The sequence below is a fragment of the Hemibagrus wyckioides genome, linkage group LG18, assembly GCF_019097595.1.
Source record: "Hemibagrus wyckioides isolate EC202008001 linkage group LG18, SWU_Hwy_1.0, whole genome shotgun sequence".
NCBI lineage: Eukaryota > Metazoa > Chordata > Actinopteri > Siluriformes > Bagridae > Hemibagrus > Hemibagrus wyckioides.
Window position 1 is genome coordinate 8602501 of NC_080727.1, and position 27959 is coordinate 8630459.

Consider the following 27959-nt stretch of genomic DNA (forward strand, 5'->3'; position numbering starts at 1 on the left):
GCCGGGTTATCCAAGCTCTAAAGCACCCAGTGGCAGCTTCCCCACCTCCTTTTTTATGCCAGGTATCACACACAGACACATACAATGCACACACACACACATTATAGTTAAATATTCTTCATGTTCAACTTTCCGAAGCACCAGTGGATATTTTCATCTGGATACTCTAAAGACTTCTGACAAGCAGTTTCTCACCTTTCTGCTTCAGTGGTCAATCTGAATGCTGCATATCACTCAGTATGAGAGGATGCCAGTGATGTCTTGGTCTAATTTTGTGACATCAGTTATATTCCTGATGCTGACAAAGCTTTGTTTTGTCGGCCATCACTTTGTATTAAGCAGTCGAAGAGCCTGGAAGAATCAAACCACGAGTTATGCTTTCTGTCTGTGACGTGGAAATTATTCAGTGTAAAGCAGCCTTTACCTGTTTATCATAGACATATAAAGACTGTCGTGGGCTCATTATTTGCTATTCATGTTATTCACAGTACACTCCTACTGAACATTTCGTATGCTTTCAACACATTAGGGCTGTATCTTCTGTTAGGATGTATAATGCTCTGTCCATTGTCCCCAGTTGTTGTTCTCTTTTGAGTCTGGTTCCTTTCAAGCTTCGCCGCTGTCACTACTGACCGCTTATATTTGGTTTCTACATACTGAGTTGAATTGAACTGGAATTTATCATTTTGGCATTTGATTACAAATGATCTGATCTCTACTCACTCACGTTTTCATATAATAAATATATAAATTATTAATAAATAAATAAGCCACACATTTTGTTTTCCTCACATTACTACATTAGAACCTTTACAGGTTCTAGTTTGCTATAGATACATAGAACTGAGTTCTCCACAGATGGCCATGATTTCAAAGAGTGTATTCTATACTTGTGCCAACATTCTGTTTCCCCAGCAATACCAACACATGTCTCTCTCTCTCTCTCTGTCTCTCTCTCAGATGGTCATCACAGTACAGACCCATGGAGCTCCTCCAGTGGTATGAATCAGGCAGGTTACAGTGGAATGCTGGGAAATTCCTCCCATGGCCCCCAGAGCAGCAGCTACTGTGGCCTGCACCCACATGAGAGACTTGTAAGTCATTACACACTTGGTCAAGCTTTATTACATGCCTATCAGTGTGTATTACACATCTATTACAGTTTTATTACACATTCATTAATCCTTACTGCACATAGATAGATAGATAGATAGATAGATAGATAGATAGATAGATCGATCGATCGATCGATCGATCGATCGATCGATCTCTGGCTCGAAATGCAAAACTCTACATAAACAAAGTTGTCTAAATGTCAGAACATGTGAACGAATGTCAGCCATAATCAACAATCATCGCTAACTTCATCCGGGGTCCTTCCTCAGAGTTACCCGTCACACTCCTCGGCTGAGATTAATCCCAGTCTTCCTCCAATGTCCACTTTCCATCGCAACAATGGCACAAATCTCTACAGCGCTGCGTCCTGCACAGCGACCACAAATGGAACAGATAGCGTTATGGGTAAGATTATACTTTCATCTTTATAAGCATAGGATAATAGGCAAACTGAGCAGACAGCATTACTGTATGTGGAGTGACAGTGATATCTGGGATTCAGGGCGGATGTGTGCTTACAGTCGAGACTTTAGGTAGACCTGTGTGTGTGTGTTAGACAAAGTGAAAGGGTTTTTTTGGGGGGTTTTTTTCTTGAAAAAAGAAGAAGAAGATGAAGCATGTAAAGATTGAGAGTTCAGTTTCAGGTCACACCAAACCACAATATAACTGATTCCAAATTTGCCCATCTGGATGGAGGGGCTGAAAAAAAAGATGCATGTTTACTTTTTATCAAACACATATGGACAGAGACACATGAACACACAAATACACTTTTTTCATGTTTATTGAGTAATGAAGCACGGGTCAGTATTATTTATCCTGATTTGAAATATATTGCCAAAATTACAGCGTTCCAACAATCAACATTTACTGAACCAGAACATCCAAATTTCCTTTTACAAACCAACCTGATCAGAGTCGAAGTGTTTCGAGCGAGTGACGGTAATTGGATTTGAAATGAATTACGTTCCCAAGGCCTCAGGCTTACTCAACCAAGCCCTTCACTCTACATTTAATTCCTTATCTTTGTACATGCTAGATCTAATAGTATCATTACCGATAAATAAAAGGCCGCATTTATGGCTCGGTGTGCCGCAAATAAGGAGCTAGCTGTAAATACTCTCCAATATGCCCTGTTTTGAACTTTTCCCGCCATGCTGTTCCAGTTAAGGCCACATCTTTCCAACTCTTTGATGATGTCTTTCCTCCAACTGTTCCTCAGTCTGTCCCTCCTTCTTTTCCCTGTGGGTTTCAAGTTAAGTCCTGGGTTGTGATGTTATCATCAGATTTTCTCAATGTATGCCCAGTCCGCCTTACAATCTGTTGGAACACAGGAACTGAACTAGACTCCAGCCTTAGCTGTACATTTGAAATTTTATCTCTGTATTAATCTTTCTGTCTGGCCTGGACAACACGTCAATGAGTACATGCCTGTAACTTCTTCTCTCTATAGCTTGTGGTTGGCCTACATGTCGATATTTATACGATATTAACACGTCTGTGTCAATGAAAAAATGGTCATTTTGAATAAAGATATGTTTCTATACTTCCAGTCCCAGCAAGATATACATACATAGTTTTTTGTGTGTGTGGAGATGTATGGTGGTTCATATGTTCCACATTAGTGACTGCAGGTGTGTTGCTAATCACGTTTTCATAGATTTTATTGGTTTTGGACATTTTTCTTGAGTTAACTTCAAGCTAAGGTGTGTGTGTGTGTGTGTGTGTGAATGAGTGTATTATTTGAAGTAAGGTAGAGTTGGGGGAAACAAGGTCAAATTTCAGCCTCTCTCTCATACACACACACACACACACACACACACACATAAATACATATTTAACAGGCTGTGGGAAAAGAAGGAACACTTGCCAAATCGTGAGAATGTAAAGGAACACTGTTGAGTGACCTAGGCCAGTTGTGTACAGCACTGGAATATGTGTGCCTGTGGTTGTGTTGTAAATGTGGTTTAATTGAATTATGAGACTACGGTTTAAAGCCTGATTCGATCCCTTGTACCAGAAGTGAACAAGACATGCCCGAAGGCATTTGTGATGTACAAGCTAAACTGCAAGATGCAATGCTGGAGTGACAGATGACTTTCTTTCTTTCTTTCTTTCTTTCTTTCTTTCTTTCTTTCTTTTTTTAAGCTAATCGAGCACCAAGTGGAGCAGGAAGCAGCTCACAGACTGGAGATGCATTAGGAAAGGCCCTGGCTTCGGTGAGTGGCTGAACACAGACACCGAACACACACACATACGCTAAAATGGCTCATCTGTCCAAATCATAAACACAAATATATTCCAAAGGAAGTACAGTATGAAGTTATCACTGGTATTACGTAGGCTATGTAAATGCCCATTATTAGACTAATAGTAGTGTTCAAACTATATGTGTATACGACATATTCACTGTATAGGCCAGGGTATGTGTTGTGCTACTGAGTAACGCCTTCAACATGACAAGGTGAAAATATCGCACCATTGCCAAGTCAGGAGAACATTGTTGCTAAGCAACTGGGAAACGTGGACACCAAGTGTAGCCTAGCTAATCAGAGACTGTTGATTTAGCTAGCTAGCACATAAATAATCATTGAAACAGACAATTCAGTGTATAGGCATACTGACAGTAGAAGCGTAAATATCAGTATTTCCACAGGATGCTATAATGAGAAGCATTAACATTATGTAACTCGAAACTAGCCAGAACCTCTACTGAAGTAGTTTATAAATACACTGTAAATAAATACATAAGCTTAACTCATATTTAATGACTTATCAATAATCCAGGCACATACGCGCACAGATACACACACACGCATTTACCATAGATATAACACAGCATGATGGATTACGGGTCATGTGGTGTTAACATTTCACTGCAGATTCATCTTACATTTACAGCTACACTAATCAGTATGTGTTCTTAGCTCATTAGCTAACATTAGGAACCAGTTTTCACATGTCATTATGTGTGTGTGTGTGTGTGTGTGTCTGGATTATTGATAAGTCATTAAATATGTGTTTAGTTTTACTTATGATGTATAGACTGCACAGTGTGACTGCGGTGTGTGTGTGTGTGTGTGTATACACATTTCTCTTTTCATAGACTCAGCATCAGCATTTCAGAAAGAACAAATTGCAAAATATTGGGAACACACGCATTCTGAAACATTAATACACCGATTAAAAAGCTCATGAATTAATTAACTGGAACTCACGGCCAGGGGCATGCACACACACACACACACACATACACACAAAAACATACACAGCATCAATAGCTCACTAATTCCTGTATTAATCCTCCTCAGGTGGCTCTAGTGGATGTTTAAAATTAATATGCATGCTAAGATTGTGTGTGTGTGTGTGTGTGTGTGTGTTCTTTTTATCATGGATATGTGTGTTTCCATTATAGATCTACTCTCCTGATCACACCAACAACAGTTTCTCCTCAAACCCCTCAACTCCAGTGGGCTCTCCACCCTCACTCACAGGTAAGAGTGTGTGTGTAGGTGTAGGTGTGTGTCCTGTCATCTCCAGAACACTACTACGCACTACCAGAGGCACCACAAGTGTGTACATGTGTTGGTGAATAGTGTAGGTGGCTTGACCAGTATTTTCTACCCAGACACACTTGCAAGCATTTAAAAGGCCATATGAAACTCTATTAATAATGCATAAGATGTACTTTTTTATAAGTGAGCTTGCATTTCTTTGAACTGTAGAGACGTGTAGGGTATATAGGCAACACCTACCCTAAATGCACAAGGAATCCTCATCCCAGACATTTTAAAATAAAAGAGGTGGAGGCTAAATGTCAAATCAGGTTCATCTTATTAAAGCGTTATATTTTACTTCCTTCACAGCAGGCAGTTGTAACACACGCCTCCCACACCACAGAGTTGTTTTAACTCTGCTCCGCCAATATTTCTCCATTCGTGACATATCTGTTAAAACTCGAACAGATGTTACACATTTGTTTCTTTAAATGAGGTCTGCAGACAGAGAGGGTCATTGCAAACAAAAATTCTAACTATTTTTACTTTTGACCAGCCCATATTTCATTTTGTACCTTTTACTTGTCTAGCTATATTTCTATTGCATAATAGATATGTTTACACAGAAATTATTGGACTTTTAATATTTAGTAGTATATTTTCTGTGTGTGTGTGTGTGTGTTTCTTCCGCTTCCTGTGATTTTCTAAACACTGCAATAATAGAGCTAGTAAAAGTGTTTCACATGTTAAAACTATACAGATATATACAGGAGAAATATACAGGAGGAGCGAGATAGATAACGGAAAGGAAGAGTAAGAAAGAGAGAAAGTAGGAGAGAGACAGAGAGATGGAGAGACAAAAGAAAAGAACGAGAGGCAGCTGTTTGCACCAACGCTGAATTTGGCATGCAAACAAGATGGCGGCCAAACTCGGTGCCAAGATTTTCTGCTCCACTCATCAGGTCTGAAAGATGGCTCAATGGCGACCTGTTTCCCAGCAACTCCCTCACAATCTCTCTCTCTCTCTCTCTCTCTCTCTCTCACACACACACACACACACACAAACACACACACATAGATCCAGCTGTTGTGCCCCCTCCTCTGTGCCAATTACTGTTTTCTGCAACTGCAGATGCGAAATTCGTCTGCTGCTACTGTGTGTATAAGTGTGTGTGTGTGTGTGTGTGTGTTGGCAGAGAGATACTGGCAAACCTGACAAACTGCAGAATTGTCATTCATTTATAAGTGTATATTAGTACATTAGACTTTAGTTTAGTACATTAGAAATTATTTAGAAATCTTTCTAAGAAGTTATGGAAAAGAAAGCATCACCTGCTGTGATTTTGCATATTCTGTAGAGCTTTGTCATTACAAGACTATAAGCTCCACACACACACACACACACACACACAGTCAGAGAAGCTGGAACACACACATCATCATTCATATCAATTCTGTCCCTGTCTCCCTTTATCACATTGACTCTGTATCCATATGTCGCCAAATTCAAAACATTTCTAGTCATGTTTTTTATATTTATTTTGTATTGTTGATTCTGTAAATGTGACTGAAAGGGTGCTAGAGTCAGATGTTTTATGTGCATAGAATTCACAAAAGATTATTTTCGTATTTCAAGAAATAGTTAACTAGAGGCTAATCCTGAATAATTAGATAAAGATTTGATTCAAGCCTCCTTCATTGTTGCTCATTATATTTTAACAAAATTATTTTCTAAAAGCTTTAATAATAACATTAAACTAATATAATAACTCTCTCTCTCTCTCTCTCTCTCTCTCTCTCTCTCTCTCTCTCTCTCTCTCTCTACATATAGCTGCAAGTTCAGCTGTTTGGTCCAGAAATGGTCAGGGAGCCTCATCCCCAAACTACGAGCCTCCGATTCACTCACTGGTAAGACAGTGAACAATGCTGTTGCTTCTTTATGTCACAGAACAGAAAGTGTTTGGGCCTACATCAATCCTGACAAGTGCGTTCAAGTGTGGACATGCTCACGCTGTACTTTTAATGTTAAAGTACACCTATTAAAATGTCATTAAAATATAACCAGAATAGACAGATTGACACTGTACACTATATGTCACTTACCGTGGTGATAGTTATTTCTTTTGCCATGTGAAATCATGCACTGGGTAGGTTGTGTAACAGCATTGTGTTCTACCCTATGTATCAAGTACATTTAGTGAATAGGAAGCCATGAGCTTATATATGTGAGAGAGTGTGAAAGTGCTTTTCTCTAATGGAGAATAAAAATAAAAACAATAAACTTGGCCTGCTCAGCATTTTATACATACCACAGTGCATGGTAGGATGCTAATGGCTTAACTGTGTCATGCAGTACATCTGTCTGGAAGCATCTGCACTCGTCTTATATAATCTCTCTCTCTCTCTCTCTCTCTCTCTCTCTCTCTCTCTCTCTCTCTCTGTTTGATCCTTGTAGCAGAATCGTATAGAGGATCGTCTGGAGAGACTGGATGATGCGATTCACGTCCTTCAGAGGCACGCGGTTGGTCACAGCGACCTGCATGGCCTCATCACGCCATCACACACGCACTCACATTCACATACACACTCGCACTCGCACAACCACAACGGAGCCATGGGCACCCTGAGCTCCAGCTACGGCACCAGCCTGCTCCCATCCAACAGACACTCACTCATGGTAAGAGCAGAGAAATGTGTGTGTGTGTGTGTGTTTTTACCCCAAACCTGCATTTCACGAAGTCAGTGTGTTCTAAGCACTCTCTGTTAATTTTCTCTGTCTGTCTGTCTCTCTCTCTCTCTCTCTCTTGTTGTGGAGAGAAGAGGTTGTCAACATCAGACATTTTGACACTATCAGTGTCTCTCTAAAAGTGACGTTTTTGGGAGAAAGGCAAGGATGGACAGATTTAGAGACACGATGAAGGAAAGAAAGCCGAAACATACACACTGCCAGGGCAGCACACAGAACATGAGGCCTGACTATTACCATGTGTGTGAAACTGGTTCAGTAATCCAAACAAGCTCTTTATCTCTATCTGTCTCTCTCTCATTCTTTATGCCTCCTGTATATCTTCTTTTTATCCCCCCCCCCGTCTTTTCATCTTTCTTCCTATAACTTTCATTGTTTCTGTTTAGCTCTTTCTATTTTTAATTCGTTTTATTTTTGTCATCCGCCCCACAATCCATCTTTACCTTTCCTTCCCCAGCCTCCCTCTTTCCTGTTGGTCATTTTTTACTCATTTTCATACTGACTGCTGAGCTGGTATTCGAATCAGCTGCATGTTTATTTCCCCTCCCTGTTCGCTCTGTATCTGGACATTTGGACGTCTTGGCATGAGGGATTGTGGGTAAATCTTGAGGATCATTGGATGCTGAAGCCGTGGCCATCATGTGACCACTGCACATCACTAACACCCAACAGACCAAAACTAAATACAGGAAATGACAGAGACACAAACAGGGTGAGGTGGAACAAAGGAAAAATTAATGGGGGGGGGGGATTGAATGGTGGAAGGAGAGACAGATGAAGAGACCAAAGGAAAAAAGAAGAATGAGGGAAAGAATGAGGGAGAGAGAAAAAGTAGAAAGAAGACTTGAAAGAAAAACATCAAGGCGGATTCTGGTAATGTCTCCCATATTTAAGTTTGGTTTTGATTCTTGAAACAAGTCATAAAAGCTTTCGGCAAGCGCTGAGAACAAAGAGGAGAGAGAGAGAAAGAGAGAGAGAGAGAGAGAGAGAGAGAGCGCACTCCACGTCCACTTCAGCACTACCTCAGAAAGACACATACGCACGCTCTATTCCAGAAAAACAAACATGGCCTTGCCTTTTTACAAACACTCACTAAGACAGGAGGGCCCTAAAAAGTATAGTTGTTTGTTAGTGTTTCCCTGTCTGCCTGTGTGTGTGTGTGTGTGTGTGTGTGTGTGTACGTGTCAATTGAACACACCTGGAATGAGAACCCTGACAGAAAGCAGTTAAACATAAGTCACTATGTTCAGTTACGGTACCATCAAGCACATGAAGTGTGTGTGTGTGTGTGTGTGTCATTTATCTATCTATTAATTTAAGGAGTATTTAAGTAGAAATATTGTCTTATTTTACAGGAAAGGTTAGAGATGGGCCGATATAAGGAACGCTTAATCTGTATGGAGCAGAAAGTGTGCATGTAGTGCAACAGCCATGATTACCTTCCACACTGTTAGTGTTTATTGTTAGGTGCATTTGTTTTTGCTCTTATAATTAATATATTTATTATAGATATATATTTTTTTGTCATTTCAAGTGCTTTGACTTTTTACTGTAACTGTCATGTAAGTAAGACGTGATAACGGCTTGAATTCAGTCTCTCATGCCATTCCGTTTTTCCCCGTTTCATTCTTCCTTCTCATCAACCCTTTCTCTTTATGTTTTCCTCACTTTCCTCTTTCTTTCCGCCTGTCTATCTGCATGCTTAGCTTTATTTCTGTCTCTCTGTCATGCCCTCTCTCTCTCTCTCTCTCTCTCTCTCCTCTAAAGAAACAGCTGTTTCATGTTTCTCTGCATGGTTGGAGACCCTGAGGTCATCAGCCAGCAGGTGCTTGCATGATGGAGAGATGGAGAAAGAGGAGTTGGGTAGGAAAAGTGGTGGTGGTGGTGGTGGTGGGGGGGGGGGGGTCAGGGGTGGAAGATTTATGCTTTCCTTCCAGTTTGAGGAGGAATGCCATAGCACACATCGTCACTAACTGTGCAGCGGAGTGTACAGTACAAGTTAGAATTCTTGTGCAGAATATAATCAAGTAGTTTTAGTCTCAGTAATAGTTTAATACACCTTGAGACTCTCAACAGCACACGCATGCACACAAGTATGAATAGATAATTCCACTCACACACTCTCATGGCGATTTACGGGACACACACCGACACACCAGTTGTATTTGTGTTATCGGATTTTACATTTTGCACACAGATATACACACACTTTAACTGCTAGGTGATGTATTATATGTTTAAACACTCTTTAGTATTTAGTATTTTCTAATCGCTCTGTAAAGCTCATTAAAAGGCTCTTTTTGGAATAGCTGCCTAAGCTGGTTAAAAAATCACCAGTTGACAAATCCCATCGGAAGTGTTTTAAAGCTTTAAAGCCCATTTTTTCTCTATATAATTTATGTCGTTCTGTCTCTGTCTCACTGTAAAGCGATACATAAAGAAATGCAGCAACGTTAAGAGAGCAGTACGCTGAAAGAATTTTCAGATTGTCCACAGAGGTTTGTGTCGGGCTGGATTTGTATTGTCAAAGTCCAGAAAAAGGGAAAAAGAACAGACGTAATCTCCCCAGTGGATGTACTGTTATGAATAACTGGTGACATTAAACAAAAAGCAGCACAATTAGAAACAGGACAACACCCCCCCCCCCCCCCCAAACTATCTCTTTTCCTTTTTCTTCACTCCGTTCACTCTCTTTCGTTCACCTCATCGCCTGTGTTAGATCTAATAGTCGCCTCTTTCTGTTTCTGTTTGCCTTCAGAGATGAGCAGATCAACAGCTGTGGAGAAAGAATGAGAGATTGGGTGTGTGTATGTGTGTATGAAATCATGGGAATGCGATGCTGAGAGCTGGGCGCAGCTGGAACAGGGAGAGAGAGAGGGAGACAGAGAGAGAGAGAGAGAGAGAGACTGACAAATAGCAGAACACAGTCTCACACTGCTTTCAGTGTAGAAACGGACAGAAAAATTTGTTTGATTTTAATATATTTGTTAGAATGCATTTCAATTTTATTTAAATGTGGACATTTGAAGGGGTGAAAGCTCATGTACTTGATGCAGGGGGTGTTTCTCTCTCTCTCTCTCTCTCACACACACACACACACACACACATGTGCAGAGAGGGAGCTACTGATAATTCCTGTGAAAGGAAATCTGATTGTTCCAGTATATTGAGTTCTAACTCAGCTGTTCATCTCGCCTTAATTTGGGGATGCTGAATGCTGTTAACATTTACTCACATACCCATCATCATCATCATCATCATCATCATCATCATCATCACTCAGGAGTTCAGACTCTTTTTTTTTTAACAAAAGCTCAGGAATGTAAACTCTTTTCTTTTGGTTAGTGTTAGATGTAGGTAGCTGCAGTGGAACATACTCACAAACTCAGATTCAAAGCGTTTCCTTTTCATTCTAGGATTAAACTAATTGGTCAAACTTGAATGGTTTGAATACAATATGTTTTTAATGTAATGTAATTCACTTTTAATACAAAACGGCATCCTATAAGAATTAGATAGGAGAAATCCAGTTCAGTTATAGCTTCTTTATTTCTAAAGCCCATACGCCAGGTAAGTGAGTGTTTATATTACCCTCAGACTAAACTGTTAATCACATTTACATTTATAACATACTTTATACTTTATTAAAGTGTCATGAATGTGCTTTTAGAAACAGTAAGCTAATAACTTGCAAGATATCGAATAAAACTTTATCTCAATTAGTCTCATTATGATAATCGATTGTTGTCGCGTTCTCTTCCGCTACCTTCAAAATTATCTTGATATATTTCGATCAAATATTGCATCATAAAGTATTTCTGCACTGATTATGAATGGCACTGTAGCGAGCGCCATTAAATAAATGCTAGTTGTAGCCATAACAGTAATTAGCTGCATTAATAATTACATCGATGGAAGGTCCTCACAAGGATAGTAGAACAAACATGTTTGTGTGTGTGAGTGTGTGTGTGTGTGTGTGTGTGTGTATGTGTGTGTGTGTGTGTGTGTGTGTGTATGCTCACATGCTGAAAGGTGCTGTCAGTGGGAGGCCTGGTCTCCATCTCTCATTTCACGCACACAAACGGTGTGTGAAAGAGCTCGTTGGTGTGTGATCATTCCAGCCCACGGCGGTCACGGCTAACCACTAATTAGCTCTGTTGGGGGGAAGTGAAGGTTCGAAGGGCTCAAATTCCCACAGAAAGGAAAGTTATGATTTATTTTCCGAACGGGTGCAAATCACTACATCTTTTGTTACTTTTGCTAAAATACACACACACGCATACACTCGTGTACATATTTGTACAAGCATAAATAAATGAGGTCGTGCTGCACTCAAGAAGAGAATAATGTGTATTGTAAGCTTTGGGAAAATTGAGTGTGTGTAAGAAGGGAAGTGTGTATAAAATGTAAAAAAGGCTGCCAAAGATGGTGCTACATTTTAGCACTGAATTAACCACTTCTGATTAATGTGATTGGTCACAATGTTTAACAGGAATACAGCAGCTTGCCTGTGATTGGTCACAATGTTTAACAGGAATATGGCAGCTTGCCTGTGATTGGTCACAATGTTTAACAGGAATACGGCAGCTTGCCTGTGATTGGTCACAATGTTAAACAGGAATATGGCAGCTTGCCTGTGATTGGTCACAATGTTAAACAGGAATATGACAGCTTGCCTGTGATTGGTCACAATGTTTAACAGGAATACGGCAGCTTGTCTGTGATTGGTCACAATGTTAAACAGGAATATGGCAGCTTGCCTGTGATTGGTCACAATGTTTAACAGGAATACGGCAGCTTGTCTGTGATTGGTCACAATGTTTAACAGGAATACGGCAGCTTGCCTGTGATTGGTCACATTGTTTAACAGGAATACGGCAGCTTGCCTGTGATTGGTCACAATGTTTAACAGGAATACAGCAGCATGTCTGTGATTGGTCACAATGCTTAACAGGAATACGGCAGCTTGCCTGTGATTGGTCACATTGTTTAACAGGAATATGGCAGCTTGTCTGTGATTGGTCAGAGTGCTTTTAATAGGAATACAGCAGCATGTCTGTGATTGGTCACAGTGTTTAACAGGAATACAGCAGCATGTCTGTGATTGGTCACAATGTTTAATAGGAATACAGCAGCATGTCTGTGATTGGTCACAATGTTTAATAGGAATACAGCAGCATGTCTGTGATTGGTCACAATGTTTAATAGGAATACAGCAGCATGTCTGTGGAGAATACAGGAGACTGTGAGACCATTTTAATAGATAATTATATTTGAAGCACTAAATGTGTACTATTTTGTGTGCATAATATATAAAATACACTTTTGTGACAGTGTCAGAGAGGACAGAGGAAATCGAGAGATGTATAAGTGTATGCTTTCATTAGGGTGTGTAATGCTACTAATGGTACCTCAGTGAGAGCAATCATTGTAAACCACAAACACCTGAACATTTTGAGGGTTTTTGTTCTATTTATTTATTTATTTATTTATTTATTCATTCATTCATTCATTCATTCATTCATTCATTCATTCATTCATTCATTCCAGGTGTTTCCAGTCAATTAAATAATAATTAAACTAAACAAAATTCCTTTCTAACTTCTCTTTCTCTCCATCTCTTTCTCTCACTGCCTTCTCTGCTTTGCTTGGTGATGAACAGTGGCACATGTAGCAGAGGTGCAGTGGGAGAGCATTTCCCTCATCACCATTCTAAATGACTTTACTTTTTAAATATAAAACCCTTTATTAAATATGTATGCCAAGTGCTTCTATCTGCAGCCAGGAGGATGCCATTTTACATTTGGGGCTTTCGGCATGATGAAAGAGCGGCATGGGGGGTGTTGGGGGGGGGTTAAAAACAAACACAGACTTGGAGAGAGTGAATACTCCTCTTTCGCTTGCTCTCTCTCTGTTATATTCCCTGCAAAGCCAGCGACATTTTCTGATATTTGCATCAAGCCAGTGACATCCCAGAGTTTCTCTGTCAAAGGCTTAACAGGAATTACAAGAGAGTGAGAGAGAAAGAGAGAGAGAGAGAGAGAGAGATGGCAGATTCCCTAAAACAAAAGCAGAAAGAGAGAGAGGGAGAGAGATGGGGGGAAATGTGTGCCAAATCACAATTCCTGCCGGATCAGATGAACGTGTCGGGGGAATTAGGAAGCTCACAATTAAGCATATGGGCATTAAGATAATTGTCAGTTGTGTTGGCGGCCATGATAGAGGACAGATGGACGTGAAGCGCTGCTCGGCATCGTGGGACATCACTTTGGATTTTACCTGCCTGAGCAGCTCCTCTGTGTGTGTTTGTCACTGGTGTTTGTGTGTGTGTGTGTGTGTGTGTGTGTGTCCCTTAAGATACACAGGGGTAGGGCGCCCTCTTTAGGGCAGTTTCACTGTGAAATTGTGAAAAGTTTTTTTTTTACTTTTATACTAATCAACAATTTAATGTAGATTTATCTACATTTATATATATGCTAATACATGATGTATAAATTAACTTATATTGATTACATTATTATTTATGTGGACTGATATTTGGGTAAAAACTCTCCCTGTCTTTCTTCCTGTAGGTGGGGTCTCATCGTGAGGAGGGAGTAGGGTTGCGTAGTGCTCACTCCATTGTGCCCAATCAAGTGCCCGTTCCTCAGCTGCCAGTTCAGTCTGCCACCTCGCCAGATCTCAATCAGCCAGATCCATACCGGGGTGAGAAACATCATACGTACACACACACACACACACACACACACACACCATTGCTAAGGGACACAAGCTGAATAGTGAACAGTCTCACTAACAACAGCCAAAAATTTTACTTGTAATATATTTAACCATACACACATGTACACAGAGACACTTTTCTCAATATACCAAAGAAAAGAAGTAATTAATACCCAGCGAAAAATACCGAAGCTGGAAATCTATAAAAGATGATTAAATTGATTGTATATGAGCGAGGCAGTGAGGCATGAGATTTGGCCTTGTTGAAAGGAGTTAACACTTCCTACTTCAAAAAAAAAAAAGGAGAAAAAATAGCAAGTCCTTGGCAAGCCTTCGGGCCGAGGCGGCCCAAGCCAAGGGCTTAATGAGGTGTTAAGAGCTATAAAATAAAATTTAAAATAAAAGTAAACGTAGCAGCGAGTCAGAAGAGAGAAGGAGACGAGAGCAGCATAAATAACACATTGCTGCTTTAGCAAAACACACTTTAGGAAGAAAGGGCTGCAAAACCGCTGCGGTTTGGCTTTGTCCCTTTAATAAGTAGGGTTTTCATTCACCTGTTTCTGTTCTCATAAAGTATCTGCTTAACTGAGTGAACTGGGGAGCAGGCAGAGAGCAGCGATAGGAGGCTTCTGGATCACATGTTAATATACTTATGCTTCTTTTCACTAAGCAGAGAAGAGAGAGAGACAGTGAGATTAAGTTATTTACCACATTCTCTCTCTCTCTCTCTCTCTTTATGCTGAACGTCCACGCTTCGGCTGCTCTCGACAATATGTGTACAACAGTTTAGCCTCCCACCTCTCAGCATGAGAGAGGATTTTATCGGTCAATTTCGATGCCTGTTTTTAGTTCCCAGTATTGGCATTAGTTCTGACTGAAGTCATTTCCTGGTAGCGGAGAGAATTGTGGGCTTGGTTGTTGGATGTTGCAGGTCTTAACCAGAACTCACCGCCCAAGCATGGTGTGGAGAAGAGAAATCAATTAGACTCTCATATGGTCAGAGAGAGAGAGAGAGAGAGAGAGAGAGACTTCACTCCACAATCACTCGTTTGTTTTTCCGCCTCCTTTTCTCCTCCATATCGACTCACTCCAGCTGTTAGGAACCATACTAACCCTCCTACTCTTCTTTGTCTCCTTATGTCTTTCTGTACGTCCCCCGAGTCACTCGCAACTCAGTTAAATTGCAGCGAACATTGTTGTTACAGAAATGTAAGTTTCACATTCAAGTTTTTAAAAGTTGTGGCAGACATTGAAAAGAGTGAGAAGAAAAGTTACCAAACTGATAATTCATCACTTTTCTGTGAATTCTTAGTGGAAGTGTGACATAATCTGCATGAATGGTATGTCATTTCTTCAAATAAAAACCTCACCATATACATCTTAACTATATCAAAGCATTTTCTTTGTTAAATAATATTTTAAATAAGATTTATTAATTATGTTTATAATTAGGCTTAGATTATGTAGAGCGTGAATGAGCTGTTACTATAGAAATAAACTATAGAATATGAACTAGCGAATTTGATCATATCCATCAGGTTGTCACCGTGTCAGTGCCTTTAATGGTTCTATTTAAATCCTATGTGTTTGTTGCTGTTAACTGTGAATACTACAGAAGTCCCTGTCTTTGTCACTTTCTCTCCCTTTCCTTTTTTTCTCTCTCTCAAAATCAGTGTCTTTCCTCTGTCCCTCTTTCTCCCCAATTTGTTTTTCCGTCTTTCTTCGTGTCTCCCTCTTCCAGTGTGTTGTAAAGGCAGTGTGAGATGCACACAGACACTGCCAGTGATGTTGAACAATGAGGGCAGTGTTCCTCTTTTAGACTGGAGTAAAATAGTGCGTGAGTCAGGGGTAGGGTGGGGTCTATAGGCCTTTTGTACCCCACAGGGATTGGACGTCCTCTCAGAAATCTGTCGCACGAATAGATGCCCGCATTAGCAAAAACACATCAAGCATACATGCATTTAATAGCGCCTTTTTTTGCTGACATGCACCGAACACTGAACAGATACTGTCGAAATCCATTAAAAAAACATCCTTTCATCGTCCTGCTCACATGGGATTTGGTCTTTGTTTTAATTTTATATGATTTGTATTCCTAGAATTTGACTGTACTTACGATGTAAATGCTGATTTTCACTTAAATTAGTACCACATTTCCTCCAGCGGATACTCCGTAGAGAACACACGGCTCTTTATGTGGCAGACTTTCTTTCAGCAGTCAAACAGCATGTGGGCTTTCCTGTTAACAAGTCAAATGAAACTTAATTTAAACAATTAAAAAATAATCATTTTGCTTTTTTCAAAATTTCTTAATGCATGCCATTTGATTTGTCTCAAGTTTGGATTCTTGAATAATCATACAGTCATTTTATTTTGATAACCGGTCAAATTGTCCTGCTAATTATAATTTAATGAAAAGTGTGGTTTTATACAAAAGCAAACAGCATTTCTGATAGCGTATACCTGAAAATATCTTAGAGCTGTTCAGTATTATGAAGCATGAACTATGTATAATCATATCCACTGCATAATACACTATCATAATATTTCAGAGTATGATTGCTTTCTCCTGCTGAACCAGCTATCAGACAACGTTCTTCTTTTAAACCAAATGTTAATACGGAGCATTCGAGGTAAATGATGTTTATTTCTCTCTCTCTCTCTCTGCAGCGCTCTCCAGTGGACTGCAGGGCCAGAGCACCTCTTCAGTGAGCTCAGACATTAAATCAGAGGACGAGGGAGATGAGAACCTGCAGGACAGCAAAAGTCTGGACATCAAGAAGGAGGACGCAGACAGCAAGGAGCTGAAAGCTATTGAAAGGTCGAGATCTAGGTAAACTGTTAAAGCTGAGTGCTCGCTTCATTTATTTCCTTGACTGGATTTTGATGAAGTGACCCTCATGTCGTGTGAGACAGCTAAATGCAAAAGAACAATCAGACAAGGGGAAGATTTCCATCGTGAATCAAAATTCCTGTGCTTGATTTGTGACATGTAGCACATTCGGAGTACACTATAAAAAACCTTTTATTATATCAGTTATCAAATAGTTTTAGTACAATACAGTATTTAAAATAATATTAAGAAGTAATTTTCACTCATATTAGTACAAATCTGTATGTTTATATTGACAGAAAGCAGTAAGGACAGTAATGCAGTTATTATCAGTTATTTTCAGTATAAATTATTATCAAGTTGTGAATATTATGTCATAGTCTCTAAGAAACAGCAGCAATCCACACTTATTTGACCAAAATGTACAGTCAGCATAGTTAAAAAAATAAAAAATAAAAAAACTAGGCAAAATGCCTACAATATTGTGTGAATACAATATTCACACTTATGAAATAAACTCACAGACAGATTAAAAAAAAATAATATTTATTCATTATAAAATATATTTATTATTATTAATATAATATTTCTCAGTTTTATAAAACCACTAAGTGTTGGTGGTGTATTCAAAAGTCCAACTAGAAAATGTATTTTGTATAGCTTTATACAACACACAGTATAGTTTTCTCAGATTTATACTCACATACACACGGACATTATTCCCAGTTTTTTTCCTGGAGTTGAGCCAGGTTTTTAGCTGTCTCTCAGACATCAGAGTAGGGAAGTAACCCCAAAAATATTCCCAAACTCATCCAGGATAAACTCCACATTTACAACGACATGGAGTTTGTAGCTTTTCACCTGGACTCAGCTCGATTGACACCAATTGGACAGTTAGTAGTTTGAGTTGGTTTGTTTCTTTGTTTTGCTGTTTTATTTTATCTTTTATGTTGAGTTGAGTTTTTATTATGTGAATCTACACATGTTGACTCTTTTAAATGATTATGCTGATGGTAAGAGAGATAATAACAGTAATCTATGATACACCCTGGTATGAAGATATGTGAATACTTTCACATGTGCCCTATTTAATGTCTTAACTCAACCGGAACTGATCTTTATCCGAGTGTCTGTCATTTTCCAATCACAGAGCTCTTACCCTTTAGATTTGTTTTTGTGCTGACAGAGAAGTGATCCAACCAGAAACATTATTTGGAATGACTGTGTTTGACCACTCTGGTTTACATTATTGTTAACAGCACCCATATTTACTAGCTGGGTTCACAATGGTATGTCAGAAGAAGCGTAACAGTTCAGCCAGGGTACCTAGGTATCCTATGTTTGTCTGTTTATTACAGTATTACATTACAGTACAATAAATAAGTCTGGGTTCTGTTCATCAGGTAGCTTATTACACAGACTCTATATATAAAAACCTCTAACTAATGAGTGGATAATTGGTGTGTATGTTTCAGCCCTGGCCGTTCCCACACTAATTATTTAACAATAAGATTTTTTTAAAAAGCCATTTTATATCCCACACTTGCAGCAACAATGATGATGAGGATCTGACTCCGGAGCAGAAGATCGAGCGTGAGCGTGAGAGACGGATGGCAAATAACGCAAGAGAGCGCCTGCGTGTGCGAGACATTAACGAGGCATTTAAGGAGCTCGGGCGCATGGTGCAGTTGCACCTGAAGAGCGATAAACCGCAGACCAAACTGCTCATCCTGCACCAGGCCGTCGCCGTCATTCTCAGTCTCGAACAGCAGGTTCGAGGTCAGTAACATTCAGTTCTCTCAATATATCTCTCTGGATGTAAATTTTTTGTCGTAAAAAGCATTTCACTGCATGCCACTCAATGTATAGTATGTGTCTGTGGCCAATAAAATTGGGATTTGAATTTTACTGTTTAATCCTGTTCACCTCAGTTCACACAATCCATTATGTCTCAGTGGTCAGCTGTGTTCACCTGGCCTGATGGTTAGGTCATATTGTTTTCTTCTGGTATAAAATCCCTATGTGTTTATAAAAAAGTAATAATATTAATCCGTCCTGAAAAGTAACCAGGCTACAAGGGACAACATGGTTTTAATGTCTTTTCTCTTTATACAAATCAAACCATTTACACCCTCACTCATCCTGCTTACACTGCAAAATTTTACGATTTATTAATTTTAATTATTAATTTTCTATATTTTTTAAATTCATTGGTTTGTTCTCATAGTTTCCTGTTCAGAGATATTTTGTGGTTTTGTACCTAGATCCTTTTTTCTTTTGCATTGCGTGAAATATTTCATCTCTGCAGTTTTACCGCTAACCACTTGGTGGCACTGTCTCAACTAAACACAGAACTTTGTGTCCTGGTGAAAAAAGCACAGTGAAGCACAGAGGGTCTGTTGTAATACTGTAAACTAGACACTTTTAAATAATCGTGTGTGTGTGTGTGTGTGCTTATTCCTCAGAGAGGAACCTGAATCCGAAAGCAGCATGTCTAAAAAGGCGAGAGGAGGAGAAAGGGTCCTCAGATGCCCCGCCCCTCTCAATGGGTGGAGCTCACCACAGCATGGGCGACGCCTCCAATCCAATGGGACAAATGTAAAAAGCTACATCTCCTCCCTAAAATGGTCAGATTTCACTTTACACTAATCTGCTGTTGCTCATGTGTACCGTCGTACCTGACCAAAAAAAAAGAAAAAAAAAACCCTGAAATTGGTTCCTCAAACAAATTGTTCATCTGGATTAAAAAAAAAAAAGTGAAAATTGTTTTGCACTTTTTTCTGCAGAAAACCAGATTTTATAATTTAACAAAAGGGTGAGAAAATTAGCATAGCTATTTCATTCAACTGATTGGAACAACATTGTTGTGAATGGCAATAAAATCGGAACAATAGAGTTTAATATAATCCTCCACCCTCATTTAACACTGGGTACATTTTAACAACAGATTGGCAGTAAGTGTATTTGCAGTGTGGTTTTGCTGAATGTTTATGATGTGTTACACAGTCCTAGTCATGAGTAAAAAATATAATATAAATATAAATACTTTAGTTCGGTATCAATATAGCATGAGCAGTAAAATGATTTTACTTTACCAAAAACAATAAAGCCTGATAACCAATCAGTGATGGCTTAATTTTGACCCACACTTACCGCCTTCATCCATGTCCTTGGAATGACCAACTAACTGACCACATAGCTACAACTCAGCAATCAACAACGAGACCACATCTTAGGCACGATTCGTCCAGAAACCTGCTGCTACACACACATTAGATCTCCGAGGTTTTATTAATTATAAATCATAACTGACATTGATTTGATCTCAACTTAAATCTACTGGCCTAGAAAATAAACACACGTTATTGTATATCATCATTTTCAATTATATAGTAAATATAGTATACAGTACTTTTCGGGTAAACAGGATAAGAAAACGTACTTTAACTCTACTTCTAGATAACAGACAGTACTTTTAGAGATAGAGTTGTTTTTGTTTTTAATGTCAGGAATGTTGAACTTTGTCTGCTAGCACATTAAATCAAAGGTTGGGGTTGTGTATGCTCAGTATAGGTGAGTGATGAGTAGATCATATCTTTACAACATGAACACACAGCTAGTGATATTATATATGACGTGACACTATAGAAACCTGATCGTCCATTGCAAATAAATGTAACTAGCAAGATTCCACCATTTCCACTGACCAGATAGATACGGAAGTCAATTCATGAAGAGACATTGAGAAACATGCAAAATCTTTACCATTGAAAAATATTGAGAAATATATGAATTTGCGGGGGGGGGGAAATGAAGCAAACTGTGTGTATTTGAATAAAATCTGGAATTCAATTCAGTTTTATTTGTATGGCGCTTTTAACAATGGACCTCGTCTCAAAGCAGCTTTACAGAACATAAGAAACAATAAAACCTAGTGCAGAAAGTCCTAGATGTTAGACAAAATCATCCCTAGTGAGCGAGCCTGAGGCGACCGTGGCGAGGTGGTACGAGGAAGAAACCTTGAGAGGAACCAGACTCAAAAGGGAACCTCATCCTCATTCAGAGTGTGTGATTATAAATCAATAATAATCACAATGCTTTCATTAAAAAAAAAAAAGTGATTTCTTTCCGAAGTAAACCGTGCACCCTTGAATCATTTTTGTAAACATTATAATTTATAATTTTAATAATAACTTTAACATTATTAAGACACTGAATATTTTTATGTAGCTGTTATGCAGCGAAATATCATGAGATTTTTATTCTGAGCGTGTGAGAATGAACAAATGAAGCTGGTTCACTCTCATTAATCAAAACATCTCTCTCTCTCTCTCTCTCTCTCTCAGATCAAAGCTGCCAGACTTTATGAAAATGATGAGCGACCACTTCCTTTGACGACATCATTTCCTCTCCTGAAAGTCTGTAAACAATCAACTATGACCAGATCAATCAATCAATCAATCAGATTTCTGATGAGTCACCTTATTTTGTTCATTCCTCTCCATATGATCCCTTATGTTTCTTTTTTCTTTTATTTTATTATTAAACATAATAACCTTACATATGCATTGGCTATTGGGGGAAAAAAAAAAAATTCTTCTTTCTCTCCTTTTCAACATTCCCAGTTACACACACACACACAACAACAAAAAAGGAACAGTAAATATTTCTTTTCTTTTCATTTCTTTTATTTTGAATATGTGCAAACGGTTGGGGGATTCTTCAAACATATCATGATGTAAAAAGAGCCGTCCTGGTTTTTTTACCGGCAATCTATTTTTTTTTTTTTTTTTTTTTCGTACCGTGAACAGGAAACAAAAAAAAAAAATCTCTCTCTCGCGCTTTTCTCTTTCTGAGCGAGTAGATTTGTATTATGGTTTCTCGGCACAGAGGGAGAAATTTAGCCACAACAACAGTGTACAATTTCACAAAAAGGTGTAAAAACTTGCAATAACACTCATTTTAAAAAATATACATATATATATATATATATATATTAAAAAAAAGTGTACTTCTAGCACAGCGGTTCGAGGGGATGCCACTGTGTGTTTTAAAAAAAAAAAAAAAGGCGTGTGGGACATGAGATGACATTTTAACCAGCAAACTCCCAGAGAGACGGAGATTTTAAACAACTTCTAAGGTCATTCCAGCACATTGAACAGATTTTACCTTACAGAATGGCGAACTATTGCAGAGAATATGCTTTGCTTTTCAGAGGTGTAGATAATGCTATAGTGCAGACGCTGATCTCTCTCCTTACATGTCGGAAATGGCCACATCCATGTGATCGAAAATCACCGAACCTAACCAGTCTTTTTGTTTGTTTTTTTATTTGATTTTTTTTGGTGTTAGTTTGTTTTCCTTTTTGACCCATGTCTCTCTCTTTTTCTCTCTCTCTCTCTCACTCTCTCCCTTCTCTGTCCTTTCCCCCTTGTCATGCCCCCAGCAAATGCAATTTTAAACACGCTACACTTGTACCAACGTGCCTTTTAGAGTTCATATCATCACACAGTGCGAGAAGGACGTTATCAGAAACATTTTTTTAGGATGCAAGCTTAGGGAGAATTGTTAGTCATTAGGTCTATGCAGTCAGGTGTTTTACAGCCTGGGATTTAAAAAAAGTCAAAAGGAAAAAAAACGTATTTTTTGGATAAACTGTATTTAATGTACTGTATGCCTATATGTAATTAGAAGGCGTGTCCTGGACAAAGTATCGTGTGTATATATATATATATATATATATATATATATATATATATATATATATATATATATATATATATAACGATTCTTAGTCCTGCCCCAAGTTCACCTTAAACCCCACTCTCCCTTAAAAGCTCACAGTTTCCATTGACACGTCTGTTATCGAGCGTTGTATTATAGCTTATTACCTGCTTTTTATGAATATTGGCTTGTCCGTGAGCCGCTGTAGTCTTCAGTACAAATGTGTTGTTGTATGTGTAAAAAAATGACTCTTCTTTTTTTAAAAAAAAAAAAAAAATCTTTATCTTTGTCTGTTTTTGGGTTCTGTTTAAAAAAAAAAAAAAAGGAAAAAAAAAAGAAAAAGAAAGAAAGAAAAAAAGGGGAAAAAACGTGTACAGCCGTATGAGATTTAACAGCGGCTCCTGCTTTCTTTTTTTTTTTCTGTGTTTTTTATTATTATTTTTATTTTTCTTCTTCTTCTCCAATCAACACGAGGCACTGAAACTGGAAAAAAAAAATTTTATTAGAAAAATCAATATATATAAATGTAGAAATATATACGATATATTACAAAAAAAAAAGTGTTGTTTTCAAAAGGAGAGATTGATGCAGAATGGTTTCTGTTCTTTTTTGGGTTTTTGTTTTTTCTTTTTTTTTTTTTTCCTGAAGAGCTCAAGAGTGTTCATTTTTCGATGCGAGCGAGACGCGATCCGACGTGTCGTGCGACAGTACGGAAGCCTCTGCAGGACAAAAAAAAAAAAAAGAAGAAGAAGGATCAGAGCCCAGCTCGACCGGCTGGCTACAGAAACAGACATTTGTACATTTTATGCAAACCATTATTTTGAAATCGTGTATGTAAAAGTTATATTTTTACATGTAGACTGTTGTTCTTTTGTGTTTAGATAAAACATCGTATCGCTTTTTCTTACTTTCTTTCTTTCTTTCTTTCTTTCTTTTCTTCCTTTGTTAAAAAGGCGAAAAAAAGTAACAGTATCTCTGTGTGTTGAGAAAAAAAAACCGTGTCACATTTGAAATCGTAGTGAAGGTCAAAAAGCTTCGAAGTCGTTTCTTTTCAAGGAAAAAAAATAAAAATTTTGTTTATATTGCTGGGAACATTTTTTTTTTCCTTTTTTTTTTTTAAAGAAAACAGGAGGTTGGGAAAACAAAAGGTATATAATATTCGTCTCAATCTCTATGATCATGACATTGCCATGTTTAATTGTACTTTTTTGAAGAGATGTGTGTAAATAGTCAGGGTTTATGTCATTTGGGTTTCTGCAGACAGTAGAGTAACGTGGTTTTAGATTCAAACCCAGCAGTTTTGTTTTGTTTTGTTTGTTTGTTTTGTTTGTTTGTTTTTGTCATGGCCAGGTGTTCACGTAAACGACTCCGCTGTCCGTCGACGTCGGCTATCGAGAGTTCTTCGGTAAAATACCGAAGAACAGAATAATTGGCACAAGTCAGTTTAACATGGTGCTTCAGAAGCAGACATTTTCCCAATAGCTCTTTAAAATTGCTTTGTTTTTCCGTTCAGAAATCGTAGGTTTGTGGTACAGACCGTTTGTTTCTTATATCTCTACACGTTGTGCTTTCAAAGGTGACATTCTCACTGCAGTGTTTCATCACATCATGGAGAAACAGCACCAGGCTTTGAGAACGTTTCCTGATGAGAATCGATTTTTTATTTTATTTTTTTTGCAAGGGCAATCCTTTTATACCAGGAATCTTAGTGAAATAAGCAAAAAAATATATATTTTGATCAATTGTGCCACAGATTTTTTTTTTTCCATTATTTTCTCGCTCTTTGTTCATGTTGTTGTATTATATCATTTTGTTTTTGCTTGTTTTCCTTTTCACTGCTTGTCGTAAAAAAAAACAAAACAAGCTGCAACACAGTGTTCTCCACTGACCATTTACCCTTACTCTATCACACACACACACACAGTTGACAGTATAAGGAACACGTAAGGAATTTTTGCCACCAAAAAGCATTTATTTTCTGATCTGATATCTAAATTAATAACGCAAAATAGGTGAGAAAGGTGGAAGGCTTTAGATTTTCTTTATTATTTTATTTATTTTTTTATATTTTTTCGATAAACACTTTGTCACTGCCAAATGCACTCTGGAAAAAAATATATATGCCAGTATTTGTAGTTTCATTATTCCGTAATGGAATGTTTTTACTCCAGAGTGAGATCAGTCTCCGTCACTCCAGCTGTAGGATTTCTGACACTGGAAATAATCGACACTTTTCCTTTTTTTTTTTTTGCATGCATATTTCAATTCTTCCGAAAATACATCAAAACTGAAAACACCATCCTGGTGGCTCAGTGGTAGGTTTCTCGACCTAGCATCCGGGTTCCATTCCCAGCCAGTGCCCAAAAGCCCAGCCACTGGATTCAGTGCCGGTCCCAAGCCCGGATAAAAACGGGAGGGCTGCATCAGGAAGGGCATCCGGCGTAAAAACCCGTGCCGAGTTGTTGTGTGGACCAGTCGGTCCGCTGTGGCGACCCCTCACACGTGTAGGGAGCAGCCGAAAGATCAACAACAACTGAAAACATAAACCTATTCCCATTTGTCTTCGCTTATTGTTTGGTTCCGGCGATCGGTGACGCTCGTCATATGCACATTTGTGGACGTCTTCCATGATGGTTTTCCTTTTCAGTTTTCAGTTTCCTTATTCACTCACCTTTAAATTAACAAAATAAATCACCAACAAGCACAAACTGAAAGAAAAGAAAAAACCTGTTCATTGTTACTTTCCCCGTTCTTATATGTGGGTTTTAGACTTGTTCAGTTCAGACTATTATTACAGTCGTGTGTAATTGTACAAAAAAAAAAAAAAACCATCGAATGTGGCCTTTTTTTTTTCCCATCCTTGTTACTCGTGATGCAATTACATGAAGAAAATACAATAAGCAGAGATTTTCCCATATACCAGTGCCTGGCTTTTTGTCATAAAACTTCTTTTTCTCTAGAGCTCTTTTGCTATGAATTAGACTAGCACACCCTATTATAAGAGGAGATGAGTACTAAATTAAACGTATTAGATTCGGCTCATTTGTTTTTGCAGGGGCGATCATTTTATATCAGGAATATTGACAAAGCAAGGAAAGAAAAGAGAACCAGCCGACTCTGAAGTATTCCACTTTTATTGGAATAATGTGAAAAGAAAAAAAAAAACAACTTTATTTTACTATTTAATGTTTTGCTTTGTGTTACTCGACAAGACGAAGCTATATGGTGTGAAAATGAGGGGACAAGCGGATCCATCAAAAAACAAAAAAAAAAAAACAAAAAAATAAATAAATAAAAACCCGAGCAGCGGTTCAAAAACATATAAAAGTATACAACAGTTACACCTTTTTTTCCAAACGTGTGGCTGTGTGCCTCAAGCCTTTTATTCGAATTTTTATGTCATTTTTTTTTGTTGTCGTTGTTGTGTTTTGTTTATATTCTTTTTCTTAACTTTTTGTTGTTGTTTTTTTTGTTTGTTTAATTCGAATTATGTTTATTATATTATATTTCTAATTATTATTGTCATTGTTATTGTTGTTCCTTGTTTTAAGACTAGTATCAGTGTGTAAACGGATTGTGTGCTGGAGTTTTCTCTTCGAGCCAGCTCATCCTCGGCCATTTGCCTGTCAGTTTTCATCTTGTAGTTAATCAATGAAGTCATGTACATGACCATTCTGTAGCAATAAATGTGCCATTTTTATAACCGACTGCTTACATGGCTGTTGTTTTATTATTAATTCTCCATTAGCAGACTGCTAATGCATTTTGTGGCTTTAATGTATGATATTTTAAACATTGATATTCAAGATATTCAGAGATTGGCCATAAAAATCTTTTTACATACAGCATCGTGTTTCGTCCATCTACCAAAAGTAGTCGAATCGCCCTCAGGTGTGAATGTACAGTGGACCCTCGACATACGAAAGCCCTCCTTTATGAATTTTTGCCTTGAAATCTGCATCAGCATACGAAGCATTTTCGGCATACGGACCGAACGGAACCCCGGCTAAGTTGCGCGTACATCCAGGAGCCTTTTAAAACCTGCGTCAGTGGAAATCCGAGCAAAGCCAACAGACAAATTTTACGAGTCAACCAACGTCGCCTTCAGCATGCGTTCAAAAGCTACATGATTTTTCGGACGTTTTTTTTGTTGACAGATTAGTGGCGTGGGTGGTCTGTTCTATTTTTAGCCCAAGCTTGGTGGCACGACTTCCTGTGAGGATCCTTGACATGGAATGCTTGACTTGGGTTCTTTGTAAGCAGCCATACAGTTTACATACGCTTCGCATTGGTCATATTTTTGGGCGTCTGAAACGGATTATCTGCATCCACATTATTATTATCAGAAAACTCATATCGCAATACGAATTTTCGCCTTAAGAACTCTCCTCCAGAACGAATTAAATTCATATGCCGAGGTTCCACTGTAAGTGTGCGATTTGTCTCCCATCCTTAGACTAACAAAGATGAATGAACTAATCAGATCAATCAAAGGTGTTAGGTTAGGGGTTCGATTGAGACTTGTTCTTAATCTGTAATGGTTAAAATTAGGAGTAGGTGCGTGAGTAGGTAGGTGCTTTATTCATCCCAAAGGGATTAATGGTTAGTAGTTAGGGCTTGGGGTATTAAAAAGTGGGTTTGGGTCATGAATAGTTATTAATATGGGTTATGTTATAGTAAAGGTTATTCTTGAGACTTAAGATTTGAATATAAGGTTACGGTTGGGGTGTTTGGGGAAAGGTTTTGGGGATTAAGACACAATGACTCATTTTTCCACGACAGGAAAAGGTGTGTGAGAAGAGCCATGACTTCATAGCGCAGATTGCCTTCGGTCTTCTTGGTAATTCTGGCGTGATTTTGCTTCCAGGGCTGTCGGTGATGTCATTGATTTCCTACATGTGTGAGCAGAGCCGGTGGTTTAGCAGGACGCATACACTCATCCCACTAACACGCATATCTGTCGTCTTTCACCGGTTACACCTTGTCCCAGTAATTGGTACTTCGATGTACGGGAAATGTCAACATGCAAAGTGTTATAATTATGCATTACAATCTGTAGGAAGTAACGTTTAGGTAAATGGGGTGTTTTGTTTAAAACTATAGTAGCAGTCTTTTAAAATGGAACGGATCCATTTGCAGAATCCCAACCCAACTTATTTTCACACACACACACGAGCTGCGATTTACTGTCATTCGTAAAGACAACTGCAGTTGGGGGAACACATCGGGACAGAACACTTTCCCTAGAAGACTTCAGTGTGTAATTATTACTACATATTCTATAAATTGTACAAGTACCACTTTCCACATTTTTTGTCAGATG

General features: G+C 38.4%; 1 protein-coding gene across 5 annotated transcripts in view; it reads left to right on the forward strand.

Annotated features, from left to right (window-relative positions):
* LOC131369038 (transcription factor 4-like) overlaps positions 1–23387 on the forward strand; it is a 147778-nt gene extending 124391 nt beyond the window's left edge. For 3 of the 5 annotated variants that reach the window (XM_058415436.1, XM_058415437.1, XM_058415440.1), the window contains 12 exons: positions 1–62; positions 961–1094; positions 1386–1521; positions 3265–3335; positions 4532–4610; positions 6445–6521; positions 7069–7290; positions 13932–14064; positions 16750–16900; positions 18462–18691; positions 19378–19510; positions 21259–23387. The exon at positions 1–62 is cut by the window's left edge and continues 44 nt beyond it. In XM_058415436.1, the coding sequence (XP_058271419.1) occupies positions 1–62; positions 961–1094; positions 1386–1521; positions 3265–3335; positions 4532–4610; positions 6445–6521; positions 7069–7290; positions 13932–14064; positions 16750–16900; positions 18462–18691; positions 19378–19510; positions 21259–21307 (1477 nt within the window). In that variant the 3' untranslated portion in view covers positions 21308–23387. Of the gene's footprint in view, positions 63–960; positions 1095–1385; positions 1522–3264; positions 3336–4531; positions 4611–6444; positions 6522–7068; positions 7291–13931; positions 14065–16749; positions 16901–18461; positions 18692–19377; positions 19540–21258 lie in introns of all 5 variants that reach the window. The other 2 variants (XM_058415438.1, XM_058415439.1) reach the window with 1 other exon arrangement.
* Positions 23388–27959: the final 4572 nt, after the last annotated feature.